Consider the following 16016-nt stretch of genomic DNA (forward strand, 5'->3'; position numbering starts at 1 on the left):
GGTTTAAAAAAGAAAAAGGTTGAGAACCCCTGCCTTAGATGGCTTTGGAAACCTCAGCTAGATATTTCCAGAATTAGAAACATGTCTGATTGTAAATAACACACAAGATAGATCTACCTATACATTATTATTATGTTCTTTATTGTTTGCATAGTGACAGTGCCTAGAAGCCCCAGTCAAGGACCAGGATCCCATTATACTAGCTGCTGTAGAAACCTAGAATGCAAAGATGGTCTGTACTTCAAAGAGCTTATGATCTAAATGTAAGGCAAGACACAACAGGCAGATATAAGACAGAGAGATGGGGCACACAACATACTGCACTCATCACTATGAGAGAAGACAACATCCATGAACTCCTTCCTACTTCACTCAGAAGTTACCCTGCTGACAGTATAAAGTAATCCTCCCAGGCGACATTTGCTCTTTAATTTTGTAAACTGAATTTCTGCTTTGTATTTATTTAGGCGCTTGTAATGAATGGAGTAAACTTAACAGCTCAAGATGACCGAGGATGCACTCCGTCACACCTAGCTGCAGCCCATGGACAATCCTACACTTTACAAACCATACTGCGGAGTGGAATGGTGAGGAAATTTTATCTTCTGAGGGGATTTTTTTTCTTTTTTTCGGGACACAGTACACTTGCATTATATCATTACAACTCCCTACAGTAGGGCCAAATCATGGTATACTTTTGCAAACTTCCATTGATTTGATGGGACTTAGGACTGTAGGATTTGACATGTAGTTTAGTTATTAGCTGTGTGCTATTGGTGAGAGCATACTTAGTTTAAATTAATGTTATTTATTATGAGGCATATAAGGAAAATGATCGAAGAATTTAGAGAGAATGAATATTTTGGAAAAGTAGAACATTTCATTAGCTGATAGTGACAGTTAAATAGAGATCAGAAGCTTTTATTATCATGATCTTCTTCAATCTTGATATTTTTTAGCTTAAAAAAATACAAATTTATATCTAACCTATTGTGAGCAGCAACATGGCCAGAGTATGTAAAAAATGTTATATATATAATTTGTGTGTGTTTTAATTTTTTAAATAAAACAAAAAAACACAGGGGAAAGTATGTATCTATATGCCTATAAATGGGAATCATTTGTTCATAGCATCTTTATTTAAAGTAACTTAAAAGTTATATAGGTTTTCATAACTGTTTTGGTCACCTGCTATAAATACCTGATTTCTATTTACAAATGTGATCTCTGATGTACATGTTGTTTCCACTGAAACAACTAAACAAATGAACCTGCTTCTTTCATTCTAGGATGCAAATGTTTCAGATAAGAATGACTGGAAGCCAGTTCATTATGCTGCTTTTCATGGCCGTTTGGGTTGTTTGCAGCTTCTTATTAGATGGGGAGCTACTATAAATGACGTGGATAACAATGGAAATCTTCCAGGTACCTTTGTGGGTCGGGGGAGTCTACAGCTCTAACTTTTGGCTTTTAGTTGCTCGGTTATGTGAATATTTAGCAAATGACAAGTCATATATACTAGCAATATATGCTAACAGATTTCACATGGTTGCCACAGTTATCTTCTAAGAATTGGGGGAATTTATGTTATCTGTAACACTGATGCCTGGGAACTGTTAGCTAATGCTGACTTGATGAGTTTCATCAAACATATTCTATGGCACTTTCCCATTCCTATAGCCCAAGTTGCAACTACTGGGCCATATTCTGAACTCGGTGGCACTGGAATAAGTCTGGAGTACCCCAGTGACTTCAATGGAGTTATTTCAGATTTACATTTGACTGAGATCAGATTCCGGCCCATCTGCTTTTGTCCTAATTCTGTCTCTTCATCCAAGTCCCATTCTCATAAAGTATGAAGTTTCAGTCTCCATTTCTCAGGTGTCTTATCCTAGTCCCAGTCTCCTTGCCCAGCAGGTCCTAGGACTTGTCCAGATGAACTGGGGTGTAAATCTGCTTTGCACTAGCATGTTGCATACTAACTACCCATATGGACTCTGCTGCTGAAACACAAGTAGATCAAAGCGCATTAGGAACTTTTTAGTGCGTGGTGGCAGGGCTCACACAGACAGTTCGTGCACGGCAGGCAAGTGCAAAGTAGATTTATGCTCCATCTACAGCTAGTCCCAGTCTTCCATCACCTGGTCTTCCTCTGATCTGTCTCTCTCCCCACCCAAACCTGCACTCACCCACCCCACACACATTCCCACTGGCTCCCTGCTCTTAGCCCCAGTCTCCCTCCCCAGGTGCCTCATCAAACATCAGTGTCACCCCCTGCCAGCTCCTTTTCCCAGTCTCTTGGCCCAGCCAATCTTTGTTTCCCCTCCCAGGCTCCTTGTCCCAGTCTACTCCTCCTGCCCTTCTCCAGATCTCGTTCTTGTCCCCTCTGCATTTGAATCAGGCAGCTTCCTCCTGTACATTGCCTTGGCCCAATGATGGGGAGTCACTGAGAGCACAGGAAAAACAGTCTCCCAGTTCTCAGTTCAGGTATCTGGAGCCAGAATCAGCATGGCCTGCAGCAGCCCAGAGCTGCAATTGTAGGGAAAGTCCTGCTCAGCCCTGGATGGGAGCATGCCCAGTACGGACGGAACCTTCAGGGAATTTAGCTGCTAAAATCTAAGAAGTCTCTACTGAGCATGTGCAAACTGCGATTTTTTAGAGGCTTGTAACTTGGCCAAATTCAGAGGACTGGGGTGTGGGGGAGAAAGGGGAGTGGTTAGATCAAGGCAGGGATAGCAAAAGGCATATCCCTGACACAAAGGCCACCCACCTGCCTAATTTCAAATCCCTGCTCCAAAGTGTGGGAGTGCTAGGTCTTTTCAAAGAAAACCTTAACATAATTTTCTAAATGGGCAAACCAACATAATTTGGCTGAAATTAAATGACAACAACAAAAAATCAGCCTGAGGCAGATTCCCGGCATGGAAAATTTCAGCCTAAATGGTTAAAGTTCAGCAAAGTTATAAGCAACTGAAAACTGGATCTTATAATAAGAAGTGTCAAGCCACCTTGAGAATAGGGAATAGGCAGTGCTACCAGCCCCACCTACAATATAATAATCTGTACCTAACATTAAGCATATATATGTTGAACTCACCTCTCCCTGGGAAACTCTGCAACTGCTTGGGTGAAATCCTGACTCCACTGAAGCCAATGGCAAAACTCTCATTGACTTCAGTGGAGCCATGATGTCACCCCTTGAATTCTGGCCTTATGCAGCAGGCATTTGTGCTGCAGAGCCTCATAGAATGTGCATGGAGTGGAAGGCTGTGCTTAGTTTGTTAGATATTTCCTTTAGTTTACACATGGCAAGAATGTACTTATATGAAATACATTAGTGGTGCTTGAACTGGTATAATGTTTTAGCCATTACAGGGGTAATAGGATTCTTAATTGAAGAGAAATGATTTTTCTTTACAATAATGGACTTTACAGTGAAATATTCCATCTTTCTGTCAGTAGCATATCAGCCATGTTATACAGAATATTTTCATGAAGTGACATTAGGCAACTAATAAGTGTTTATTTGACATTCAGTTCCTCCTTCCCCTTTCCCACTGATGAGAATGGAAAATACTACAGTTTATAATGCAATGAGCATAGGTTTTGCACTTCCATCGCTCATTTCATTATGGCTGTCAACGCACTTTACAAATATTATATAATTAAGCCTTACTGTACCCTGTAATATCAGTACAGGTAAGGTGACATGTAACCCACCAATACAAAGGAGCCACCTTTGGGGTAGAACATGGCAGCTGCTGTACACAGCAATACTATACAATAATTCAGGACAGAAAAGGAATAGGAATTCTGTATAGACTAGATGACCTCCTGAGGTCCCTTCCAACCCTGAGATTCTATGATTCTATAGGGGAAATTTATAGAAACAAAGTGTAATTACTTGCTTCTTTATAGGACTTTTCATCAACAGACCTCAAAGTAATTTACAAAGGAACATAAGTATTATTATTCCCAGCTTATATATGGGGAAACTGAGGAACGGGGCAGTGAAGTGACTTGCTCAAGGTGTCCCATCCACTGGAAGTTTGCTGCCTCCACCTGAACTAGAATTTGGCTGTGTAGTGGGGTGGTTACCCGCTCCTGCCTGGGAGGGCTGGAAAGCAGTCCTGGAGAGGGCTGCGGCTCTAAAAGCTGGCCTGATTGGGGAAGCAGCCACAGCTGGGCCACGCCCCAATCAGGCCATAGCTGGCCTGTATAAAAAGGCTGTGAGCCAGGAGCCCAAACAATCTCTCTCTGTTTGTAGAGGGAGAAGGGCCTGGCTCCAAGGAGCTAGACACAGGGTACCTGAGTGGAGCAGGGCTGGGGAAAGGCAGAGGAGCTGGGGAGCTCCAGCTTGGAAAGCCCCAGGCTGTGGCCTAGCAAAAGGCAAATAGGTACTGGGGGTTGCAGAGGGCAGCCCAGGGGTAGGCAAAGGCAGCAGGTCCAAACCCAACCTTGCCAGTGATGAATAGGCTGATACTGCAGTCTGCCCCAGGGTGTGGCGTGGGGGCTAGACGATGACTGGCAGTAGCCTTATACTGAGGCGAGGTAGGGATAGTGGGTGGGGGTTTCCCAGGGAGGGGAGACCCTGAGAGAAAGGGGTTACTGCCAGGGGGCAGCACCCTAGCTAACAGGGCACCAGAGTTCAGAGATGGACATGGGAGCTAAGCGGTAGTGGATCACCGGCCTGCAGAGGGCGCTCCGGGCTGGAAAAAGAGCCAATTCCCATGGACGACCAGCAGGAGGCGCCGCAGGGGGTGAGTCCCCTCTCTTACAGGCTAGGACGGGGTGGCCTATACAAGGAGCCACATATTAACTTCTGAAGAGCCGCATGTGGCTCCGGAACCACAGGTTGGCCACCCCTGAGCTAGGACAACAAGGTTAAGCATGTTGTTAAGAAGAATGAGGGGGGATTTGATAGCTGCTTTCAACTACCTGAAAGGGGGTTCCAAAGAGGATGGATCTAGACTGTTCTCAGTTGTAGAAGATGACAGAACAAGGAGTAATGGTCTCAAGTTGCAGAGGGGGAGGTTTAGGTTGGACATTAGGAAAAACTTTTTCATTAGTAGGGTGGTGAAGCACTGGAATGGGTTACCTAGGGAGGTGGTGGAATCTCCTTCCTTAGAGGTTTTTAAGGTCAGGCTTGGCAAAGCCCTGGCTGGGATGATTTAGTTGGGTTTGGTCCTGCTTTGAGCAGGGGGTTGGACTAGATGACCTCCTGAGGTCCCTTCCAACCCTGAGATTCTATGATTCTATGATTCTAAGCTTCTACTCTTACAAAAAGTGCTAAGGGATCTTGAACAGCCATAGGTGCTCAGCATTCAGGCTGTTGTTCATCCAAAAGATGGCATCCCCGACAACACATTGTCCCAGTGGCTGAAGTAACCTGTCTGATTGCTTACATGCCCCAGCCCTGTGGGGAGGGAAGGAGAGCTGGATCATCTCAGCAGTGGATCTTCCATTTCTCTTTGTCCCTAGCCAGCCTCCTTCTGCCTCCTTTGCACTGCGGTGCTGAGCTCTGCACTGGGCAAGGTGTGAACATCTCTAGTCCAGTCTCTTGGAGTCCTGCCCCCACTTCTCATGCAGTGGTACATGCCTGGAGAGCCTCCCTAGCTGTGTGTGTGGTGGGAAGGGGGCAGGATTTGGGTCTTGATGGTACTAGCAAATATATCTGAACCAGAATAATTATGAACTGTGTTCCTAGAATGCTGTGTAACTCATGCTAAGCTTTATTGTGGAAATCTACTACTAGTAGTTAAACTGTTCCAAACCTTTGTTCCTTTACATGTGGGAACTGTCAGAAACAAGATGTATGTTCTGTTAAGGAATGTTACATGTGAATTGCTGCTAGGTACTTTAGGACAAACTTTGTGGCACTATGGTCTGACACTATTTGTACTCTTTGATCGAATAACTGTTATTTTTTATGGTTGGTCTTAGATGTTTTTAGAAAAATAGATATGAAATTAGATTAATCTTCTGCTTGTTGTAAATAACTACACTATGTATGTAAAATATAAATCATGTGCATTAAGCTCATACGTTGGAGCAGGTTTGAAGCTGCTTAGAAGCTGCTCTTTGGACTGGTGAGATATTAATCCTCACATTTTTGTACTGTGCTGTTTTGTCTTTGACTAATAAAACCCTCGGTTAGCTGACATCTAATCAAATCAGACTCTACCAGTAGACTTTGAACAGTAACAACAACTTGGCAAAGTAGCTCTTCATTTGGCAGGTGGCTGTGCTTAGGTTTAATATTGCCATGTTCTTCCTTTGTGCAATAGCTCATCTGGCAGCAATGGAGGGCCACCTGCATTGTTTTAAGTTCTTGGTTAGTAAAATGGCCAGTGTGTCTCATACCTTGAAAGCCAGGAATGACCATGGGGAGACCCCAAAGGACTTGGCACAGAGGTTCTATAAGGATAATATTGTGCAGTACATCGACAGCGTGGAACATGAAAGAGATCATCCAGAAGAACAGGAAAGTGAGTAGGAGCCTGAAAAGCTTCCGAGATACTAGCTTGTAAAACAGAAAATGCCACAACGCAACAATAACTCTGTAGAAATGATTGATACAAATTAGCTGAACAGCAGGTGATTCTAATAAACAGCAGGTGATTCTAACTTTCAAGTGGAACAGTGTGTATAATCAGTGTGAGAAACAGCTGAAGATTCCAATAGTTGTTACCTTTACTGATGTTTAAAGGCCTAGATTTCCAATTGTGATCTTACATACATGTCATGTCTCCGATTTTCTCATAATGAAAACAAAACAGCAACACCATGGTATGCAGTCCTTTTGCTTTAGTTATACAAAGCTGTTCATGTTCCTCTTAGAATCTGACACATATTGCAATGTCCACAAATTTCCAGGCAGTTACATATTTAGGACCAGATTCTGATTTCCTTATTCATGTTGACTTATACCTTACTCTGGCAATAGTCCCACTGAAATCAATAGGACTACTTGATAAGTAAGGTATTAATCAAGAGAAAGGATAGCAGAAACTGGCCCATTATGATTATTCTAAAGGGAAGACGTACTTGATTTTTCAAGCACTCATTCCATATCTATTAGTCTTTTCTTACTAATAATCATATCAACTAACAAGAAAAATCAAAGTGCCTCAATGGATAATTTTTCCACCAAGATAAATTAAAATATTGTATATCCTATCTAGGACCATTGACTTGAAAATAAGGAGACAGAGTCAGTTTCCAGCATTATTAGTCCATTAAATTTCAACCAAAGGTCTATTTTTTACTACAGAAATATGAAGTGAATCTCCTCTCTGTAGAACTATAAGATGCCTGTAGCCAATAGCCAAGACATGCTTAGCGAAGCCTGTGATGATAATGCTATGTTCTGCAGCCGTGTTTCAACCAATTAAGGGTGCATTAACCTCACTAACAAGTATGACATTTCCATGTTTAAATTATTATTTGGAGAGAGAAACTATGAAAAGTGAGGTGAAAAAATAGCTTGTTTGCCTGCTTATTGGAATTATCGGCATTTGTTTGGAATCATGTCTGTTCCATTTTTCAGATTTAGCATTTCCAGCCCATGTGGCTGCTTTCAAAGGGGACTTGGTGACACTTAGAAGATTAGTGGAAAGTGGAATCATCAATATTAATGAACGGGATGAAAAGGGATCCACTCTCATGCACAAAGGTCAGTAATTAGGAACTGTGTTGCAGCTCATTCTTCTTCGAGTGATTGCTCATGTCTATTCCACAGTAGGTGTGCGTGCTCGCCACGTGCACTGGTGTTGGAAGTTTTTCCCTTAGCAGTACTCGTATGGGGGGAGCACCACTGCGACCCCTGGAGTGGTGCCTCTATATCGTGCTGAAAGGGGAGCTGTGCACTCTCCCCATCCTCAGTTCCTTCTTGCCGCCAGTGAAAGTAGTCGGAACTTCTGCTCCAGCTTTGCTGCAGCCTTTCTAGTTGACCCTAGTGGTACCATTAGTTTAGTTTTGTTAATAGTTTCAGTTGTTAAAGTGGGCTCGGGGCATGCCCCGGGCTCCAGGCTTCAAGTCCTGCGACTCCTGTCGCCGTTCTATGCCAAGAAGTGATCCGCATGCTTAGTGTCTCCTCTGCTTGGGAGAGACTCACCTGAGTGAACGCTGCAAGATCTGCAGGTCATTCAAGCCAGGGACTAAGAAGGAGAGGACATCAGGCTTTGCACTCTCCTGATGGAATCAGTGCTGGCCCCAACTCCAGCACGCCAAACGGACTTGGCGCCCAGCACCGTGTCCTCGGTGCATAGCAAGGTCCTCTCCAGTAGGTGGCACCGCTTCCCTTCCAAGAAGCAGGGGAAGACGTCCACGTCACAGCGGCGCTGAGAGAAAGAGGGGTGAGGCTGGTCCCATGCCGGGCAGCCCTCGATCCCCGCCCTGGGCCCAAGGTCTCTGACTCATGTTGAGGGGAGCAGCCTGTACTGTCCGCAAGTGCCTCTCCTGCCATCAGGATGTCTTCGGCGCCGGAGGCCCTGCAGGCTGCGCGAGACATCATGAGCTTACTGGTACCCGGGGTGCTGCTGGCGACAGGCCCCCAGTTCCATGGCAAGCTGCCGCTGGGAGCTCATCAGACATCCCCGGAGCGACACAGCCCTCACTCTGAGACCCCTCGTTCAGTGCAGTCATCTCGCAGCTCGCTTCAACCATCCACACCTGTCAGGCCAACAGGCTCGCCGCTGGAACAAGAGTCTTGAGGCTCCTCCACGCCGCACAGTGACGGGCGCAGGCACTGGGACAGGCGCCGTAGACCCTCCCCTTCGTGTCGCAGCTACCGCAGCCGGTCCCGCCATCATTGACATCGACGTTCACGTTCCCGCTTGGACGGACGTCGCATGCTGGGCTTCCCTCGCCATTCACCGGCACTGGATCGCCGTAGCTCCAGACACTGGGATGAGTACCGGGGCAGCACGTCCGCAGGGTACTGCTCCTCAACGTCGAGGTCCCGGTCCCACGGAAGGCACCATAGCAGGCACCATCATATTCGCCACTCCTATGGGACCGTGCGCTCGATGGTGACCTCAGTATCGGCACCGAGTCGCCCATCTCCGGGTTGTGCAGCTCAGCCAGAACAGCTGCTGCCACAAGGCCCCCAACTTGGTCAGTGGCAAGGGGCTCCATGGCAGGGACAGTGGTGTCAATGGGCACTGTGGCCGCAGATGCCCAGACGGGAACCCGCTCGGTGTATGGGGCATCCCAGGCTCCATCGGCTTCCCCTTCCCGACAGAGGGACAGGTCAGCAGGCCCCAGGTCGGTGGCTCTGCGCCCGGACTCTGACCTGGGAGTCGACCCCCCGGTACTGCCTGAGGCCCTCAGCTCCATGCTGGCCCTTTCCCCAGTACTGGACGACACCATAGTGGCACCGCCACCTGCTACTCCACAGGAGGATTTCAAGGCACATCAAGACCTCCTGAAAAGAGTGGCGTCCAACCTCCAACTCCAAGCTGAGGAGATGGAAGGTCCGTCTGACTCATTTTTTAATGTGCTGTCATCCTCTGCACCGGGCTGTGTGGCCCTACCCTTGCACCAGGGAGTGGCCAACATCTCTAATACCTTGTGGCAGGCTCCCGCTTCCTTGGCCCCTATTTCCAAAAAGGCGGAGAGGAAGTACTTTGTGCTGACTAAGGACCATGAGTACCTTTATTCCCACCCGGCACCTAACTCACTCGTGGTGGAGTCTGTAAACCACTGGGAACGACACGGTCAGCCCGCGCCCACCCAAGGATAAGGATGCCAGGAGACTAGACACATTTGGAAAGAAGGTTTATTCTTCGGCAAGCTTCCAGCTCAGGGTGGCCAACCATCAGGCCCCGCTGAGCCGGTATGACTTTAACGTATTAGGGTCCCTATCCAAGTATGAACCTCTCCTCCCAGAGTGGGACAAAAAAGACTTCAAGGCTCTGGTAGAGGAAGGGGCAGCGGCGAAGGCAAAAGTGACCCTCCAGGTGGCATCGGACGCTGCAGATACGGCAGCCCATTCAATGGCTTCCGTGATTTCCATGCGCAGGGTGTCATGGCTCCTCCTGTCCAGGCTGTCGGCGGAGACCCAGTCCCTTATGTAGTACCTGCTCTTTGACGGGAAAGTGCTGTTTGCCGACCAGACGGATGTCCGTCTGCATGGGATGAAGGAGTCCCATACCTCCCTGCAAACCTTGGGCCTCTATGTCCCTCCGGCTAAGGACAAGCCCAGGCTGCAAGCATCGGCTCCGCCTGCGTGAAGCAGATACGAGCCCCCATCTAAGAGACCGAGAGACCAGAGGCATCAGTCTCAATGTCAGTCCCACTCAGTCCCACAGCCCGGGCCCTCCAAGGGCAAGAGGCAGGGAAAGAGTCGTTTTTGACTGTCTTTAGGGGGGCACCAGGCCTGTTGCCAGGGAGACCCCCCCCCGATTAATAAAGTTTGTGTCCTGCAACCAATTGTCTGCTTTCTGAGTAGTGTGGTCCCGGGTAATGTCGGACCAATGGGTCCTCAACATCATTTAAAGGGCTTACACGTTGCAGTTCAGTTCACCCCCACCCTCCCACCCCCCGTCCCAGCTGGACCCAGGGGACCTGGAGCAGGCCCACCTCCTAGGACAGGAGGTGGCGCGTCTGATGCACCTGGTGGCGGTCGAAAGAGTACCAGTAGAACTCCAGGGCAGAGGCTTCTAGTCCAGATATTTCCTGATCCCCAAGACGAAGGGCCATCTCAGGCCCATCCTGGACCTGCGGGCCCTCAACAGGTTTCTGGTCCGCTACAAGTTCCGCATGATGTCCCTAACCTCTATTATTCCCACTCTGGATGGGGTGGGGGTGGGATTGGTACGCGGCCCTGGACCTCCAGGACACGTTTTTCCACATCCATATATTCGAGGGGCACAGACTCTTCCTCCGATTCCTGGTGGGGTTGGACCACTACCAGTTTACGGTCCTCCCGTTTGGCCTGTCCACAGCGCCGAAGGTCTTTACCAAATGTATGGCGGTGGTAGTGGGCTACCTCCAAAGGGAAGGTGTGCAGATCTTCCCAGACCTGGACGATTGGCTTCTCAAGGGCAACTCTTGGTCCCAGGTACAGGCCCATGGGAACTGCTCCTGTCCACATGTGCAGATCTCGGCCTAGTGGTAAACGAAAACAAATTAATGTTAGTTCCAGTGGAGCGCATAGAATTCATAGGGGTGCTGCTGGATTCCCTAAGGGCCACAGCCTCTCTCCCTCTGGGCAGGTTCGAGACCCTCAAAGGTCTCATCGCCTCGGTCACGGCTTTCCCAGTGACAACGGCAAGAGTGTGCCTTCAGATCTTGGGGCACACGGTGGCATGCATGTACGTGGTCTGCCATGCTAGGCTCCAAATGAGTCCCCTCCAGCTCTGGCTAGCCTCTCAGTTCTCCTAGGCCTGGGACGGGCTGGACAAAGTCCTCACAGTACCATCCCCGATAGTTGCCTCCCTACAACATGCTGCGAGGGTTCCCCTTCCGGGAAGTGTCCCCGTCATTAGACCTGGTGTCTGATGCATCGGACTAGGGCTGGGGAGCCCACATAGGGAACATGCAAATCCAGAGAAGATGGTCAGTCTCAGATCTGTCCCTCCACATAAATGTCAGAAGGCAAAGGGTGATACGTTTGGCGTACGTAGTTTTCAGCACACACCTTCGCGGGAAGGTGGTCAGAGTCCTCACGGACAACACTGCTGCGGTGTACTATATCAACAGGCAAGGCGGAACTCGTTCCTCGGCCCTCTGTCTGGAAGCCCTGAGCCTATAAGAGTTCTGTATAACCCAAGATATCTCCCTTTGGGCTTTTCATCTTCCCGGCATCCGCAATGTGCAAGCCGATTGCCTCAGCAGGATTTTCTCCCACCAGTATGAGTGTGGTCGCTCCACTCGGAGGTCACTCTTCATCTCTTCCGAGACTGGGGAGTTCCCCATGTCTACCTCTTCGCAACTCGTCAGAACCGGCGTTGTCCCTGGTTTTGCTCCAGGGGGCAAATAGGGAGGGGGGCAATCTCGGATGCCTTCCTCCTGCAGTGGTCAGGCCAGCTTTTCTATGCCTTCCTGCCCTTTCCCCTCATCGGCAACGTCCTGCAAAAAGTAAAAGCAGACAGGACGCATGTCATCCTCATAGCCCCAGACTGGGCCCGCCAATACTGGTACGAGACCCTCCTGCACCTACTAGTGGCCCCCCCGTGGAGGTTACTGCTTCGCCTGGACCTCCTCTCCCAGGACACGGGCTGTCTCCTCCATCCCAAACTAGCAGCGCTCCACCAGACGGCGTGGTTGCTCAGTGGCTAGACGAGGAGGAGGGGAGATGTTCAGAGGAAGTCAGACGGGTCCTGCTGGAAAGCAGGAAGCCGTCCACACGAAGGATGTACCTGGCTAAGTGATCCAGGTTCTCTAGGTGGGCGGGGGAGTGGGGAATCTCCCCATTGCCTACAATGCTCCAGCTCGTCCTCGAGTACCTCCTGTCCCTTAGGACCCAAGGGCTGGCTCCCACCTCTGTCAGGGTACATTTGGCTGCCATATCGGCCTTCCACCAGCCGGTGCAGAGCCAATCGGTCTTTTCCCATGCTGTGACCTCCTGCTTTCTGAGAGGTCTAGACCAGTCATTCCCATATGCTAGGCCCCCCGTTCCGCAATGGGACCTAATCCTAGTGTTGTCCTGTCTTACAGGACCTCCCTTCGAGCCCTTGGCCACGTGTTCCTGGTCTCACTTCTTATGGAAGGTAGCATTCCTGGTAGCTATCATGTCGGCCCAACGTGTCTCGGAGCTCTGGGCCTTGACCTCGGAACCCTCATATACAATCTTCCACAAGGATAAGGTCCAGCTTCGCCCACATCCCGCATTCTTCCCGAAGGTGGTCTCCGCCTTCCATATGGAACAGGACATTTTCCTTCCGGTACTCTGTCCCAAGCCCCATTCCTCCAACAAGGAATGTCGTCTTCGCAAGCTCGATGTGTGTAGAGCACTGGCTTTCTATCTAGACCAGACCAAGCTGTTCTGGAAATCTGCACAACTGTTTGTTGCCTCGGCCGAGCGTATGAAGGGGCAACCAATTTCTACCCAGTGACTTTCTCGCTGGATCACCTCATGCAAACGCACGTGTTCTGATCTGGCAGGGGTTCCCCCACCACCGATCATCAGGGCACACTCAACAAGGGCTCTTGCTTTGTCGGCTGCTTATGTAGCCCACGTCCCGATCCAGGACGTTTGTAGGGCTGCCACACGGTCCTCTGTCCACACGTTTTCTTTGCATTATGTGATCGTCTCCCAGGCTAGGGATGACGCCGGGTTCTGTTGGGCGGTACTGTGTCCCGGAAACCCCTAAACTCCTACCCACCTCCATCAGATATAGCTTGGAGTCACCTACTGTGGAATACACATGTGCAATTACTTGAAGAAGAAAGGACAGTTACCTGTTCCGTAACTGGCGTTCTTTGAGATGTGTTGCTCAGGTGTATTCCACATCCCGCCCTTCTTCCCCTCTGTTGGAGTTGTCCAGCAAGAAGGAACCGAGCATGGGGGAAGTGCGCAGCTCCCCTTATAGCGCGCTATAGCGGCACCACTCCAGGGGTTGCAGCAGCGCTCCCCTACGGGTACTGCTAAGGGAAAAACTTCCGGCACCAATGCACGTGGCGAGCATGCACACCTACTGTGGAATACACCTGAGCAACACATCTCGAACAATGCCAGTTACGGAACAGGTAACTGTCCTTAATAACAAACAGTAACTTGTTCACTTACTTATTTAAGTGGCTGCTCATCAGGTAAGCTTCATGAACTACAGCATCTCATTTTCCTAAGGGCTCCAAAGGGCAGCCAGAAGAGATTATAAATAATCTCAAGAAAAATAAATATTTGGTGGTCGTCATCTTTTGTATGCGTCACAAGTTAGTGTCTAGATTGTTCCTGCTGCATCACTGAGGATAGCAAGATGGTGCATTGCACCCTCCAATCTCCTCATCATGCATTTCCCTACCATGTTTGATCATCTTCATCATTGCCCTGCAGTCAGTTGTGAAGATTGAAGTAAGCCAAATTTCTGCATTGTGGCAGCCACTCTGGCCATTCCAGTCAGCAGCCTATTACGCCTAGTCCAGGATCTGCATCCCAGGTTGCAAACAGCTGGATGTAAGTGTGATATATCTGGGTACAATCTAGACTATATGAACAGCTGTGCCACCCTTGCCCTGCAACCTGGGGTGCCTTAAAATGTCTTGATGAAGGAGTTCCCACATGGGCTGCTCACAAAGCCTTCCAGCATGCAAGCCTCACCTGAGTATGTGCGTGTAACTGCAGCCTGCCAGCCACATTTGGCTCTCACCAGCCTGGGTTATACTGCAGGGTGACCCCAACACACTCCCAGTCTTAGATTTCCACCTAGGAAATTTCAACCCTCTCCTGGGCAATACAAGTTTATATAAAGTTTGTTATTTTTTTAATAGAAATAATATGTATACAACTTACCACCCGAAACAGAGTTTCCCAAACACTTCAATTTAAACACACTAGATTAGATGAAACAACAGAACAAATTTATTAACTACAAAGAGAGAAATTTTAAGTGAGTACAAGTAATGAGGCATAAAAGTCAGAAATGGTTACAAGAAATAAAGATAAAATGCTGAGGTCTAACTTAACAAAATATGTTAAATTCAAAGCACAGTTTTCTCACCACGTGCTTTCAGCAGTCCAAACTTCTCAGGTCAGGACCCCTTCTCCCTGTATCCAATGAATGCTTCCTTTGTTGCTTCAGGTGCCATCAATGAGACATGCAGGGAGGGAGGAGACAGGGCCGGCTCCAGACCCCAGCGCGCCAAGCGCGCGCTTGGGGTGGCCTTTTGCTGGCAGGGCGGCAGGCGGCTCCGGCGGACCTTCCGCAGTCATGCCTGCGGGAGGTCCACCGGAGCCGCGGGACAGGTGGACCTGCCGCAGGCATGACTGCGGAGGGTCCGCTGGTACCACGGCTCGGGTGGACCTCCCACAGGCATGACTGCGGATGCTCCACCGGAGCCGCGGAACCTCCGCAGGCACGTCTGCAGGAGGTCCTGCGAGCCGCGGGACCGGCGACCGCCAGAGCGCGCCCCGCAGCGCGCCACCTTGCTTGGGGCGGCGGGATTGCTAGAGCCGCCCCACATGAGAGGGGAGGAGGAGAGGGGTCCTTGAGATATTTGTCCCTTTTATAGTTTCTGTCCCCCTCTTGAAAAACATTTCCAGCTGGGTACCAGGAGACAAAAAGCCTATGGGAAAGGATGTTCCCAGCTGCTTTTTCCTCACCTGTTTGAGCTTCCTTTGTTTCCCTTCCTGCTTCGGAACTCTGTTTACTGCTTAAATGCAAATTAAACAGAGCACACATTCCTTTCTTTGAGACAGACCTATTTGCCAACCTCAGTATGGAACAAGGGTTAACACCATATAGTGGAATCTTATAACTTCACATATAATGTGGCCATACACATTTTATCAGGACAATAATGACCAGCAAATTATGAGTTTCAAATGATACCTCATAAGGCATACTTTATACAAAGATTATTACAATACTGTGTAGAGTGTGAATACAGGGGTGCATTCTCCCACAGTAAGTTACATCCATTTTTGGTGGTGCATTCAGGCCAGGTGGGAATTGCTTAAAAATGAGAATAATCAAGTTGAAGTAAAAAAACAAAACAAAAAACTCCAACAACTCTAACCCATTTAGATGCAACCTGTAGAACTATTGTGTATGTAGCTATGGACCTGTACAGTACTGTGAACTGCATTGTTACTCTCTAAGCACTTGGACACTATGGTGATGTGCATTATACAAAACCACATGATAGACATACGGTAGCACACTGTAGAGGATTATGATGCGGTATATTCAGGACTATCTAACACATTGCTTTGCAGCAGAGTGATGCAGGAGGTGTGAGCTATTTTTTGCAGTTTGCCATTAGAGCTCATCAAAATATTTCTAATTTTGAAATTTGAAGACAAAGAAGGAATTTTTTTTGTAAGACTTCCATAATTTCCCTCCCTTTTT

At 48.4% G+C, this 16016-nt stretch overlaps 1 protein-coding gene across 18 annotated transcripts in view; it reads left to right on the top strand.

Moving 5' to 3' along the window:
• ANKRD42 (ankyrin repeat domain 42) overlaps window positions 1-16016 on the top strand; it is a 41806-nt gene that overhangs the window by 13803 nt on the left and 11987 nt on the right. For 17 of the 18 annotated variants that reach the window (XR_005599239.1, XR_005599241.1, XR_005599240.1 and 14 more), the window contains 4 exons: window positions 468-587; window positions 1290-1425; window positions 6288-6488; window positions 7550-7675. Coding sequence is in view for 12 of the 18 variants with exons in the window: in XM_039541208.1 (XP_039397142.1) it covers window positions 468-587; window positions 1290-1425; window positions 6288-6488; window positions 7550-7675 (583 nt within the window). In the remaining 6 variants the exon portion in view is untranslated. Of the gene's footprint in view, window positions 1-206; window positions 264-467; window positions 588-1289; window positions 1426-6287; window positions 6489-7549; window positions 7676-16016 lie in introns of those variants that run through there. The other variant, XM_039541238.1, reaches the window with a different exon arrangement.

This window comes from Mauremys reevesii, linkage group 1 (genome assembly GCF_016161935.1).
Source record: "Mauremys reevesii isolate NIE-2019 linkage group 1, ASM1616193v1, whole genome shotgun sequence".
Classification (NCBI taxonomy): Eukaryota; Metazoa; Chordata; order Testudines; family Geoemydidae; genus Mauremys; species Mauremys reevesii.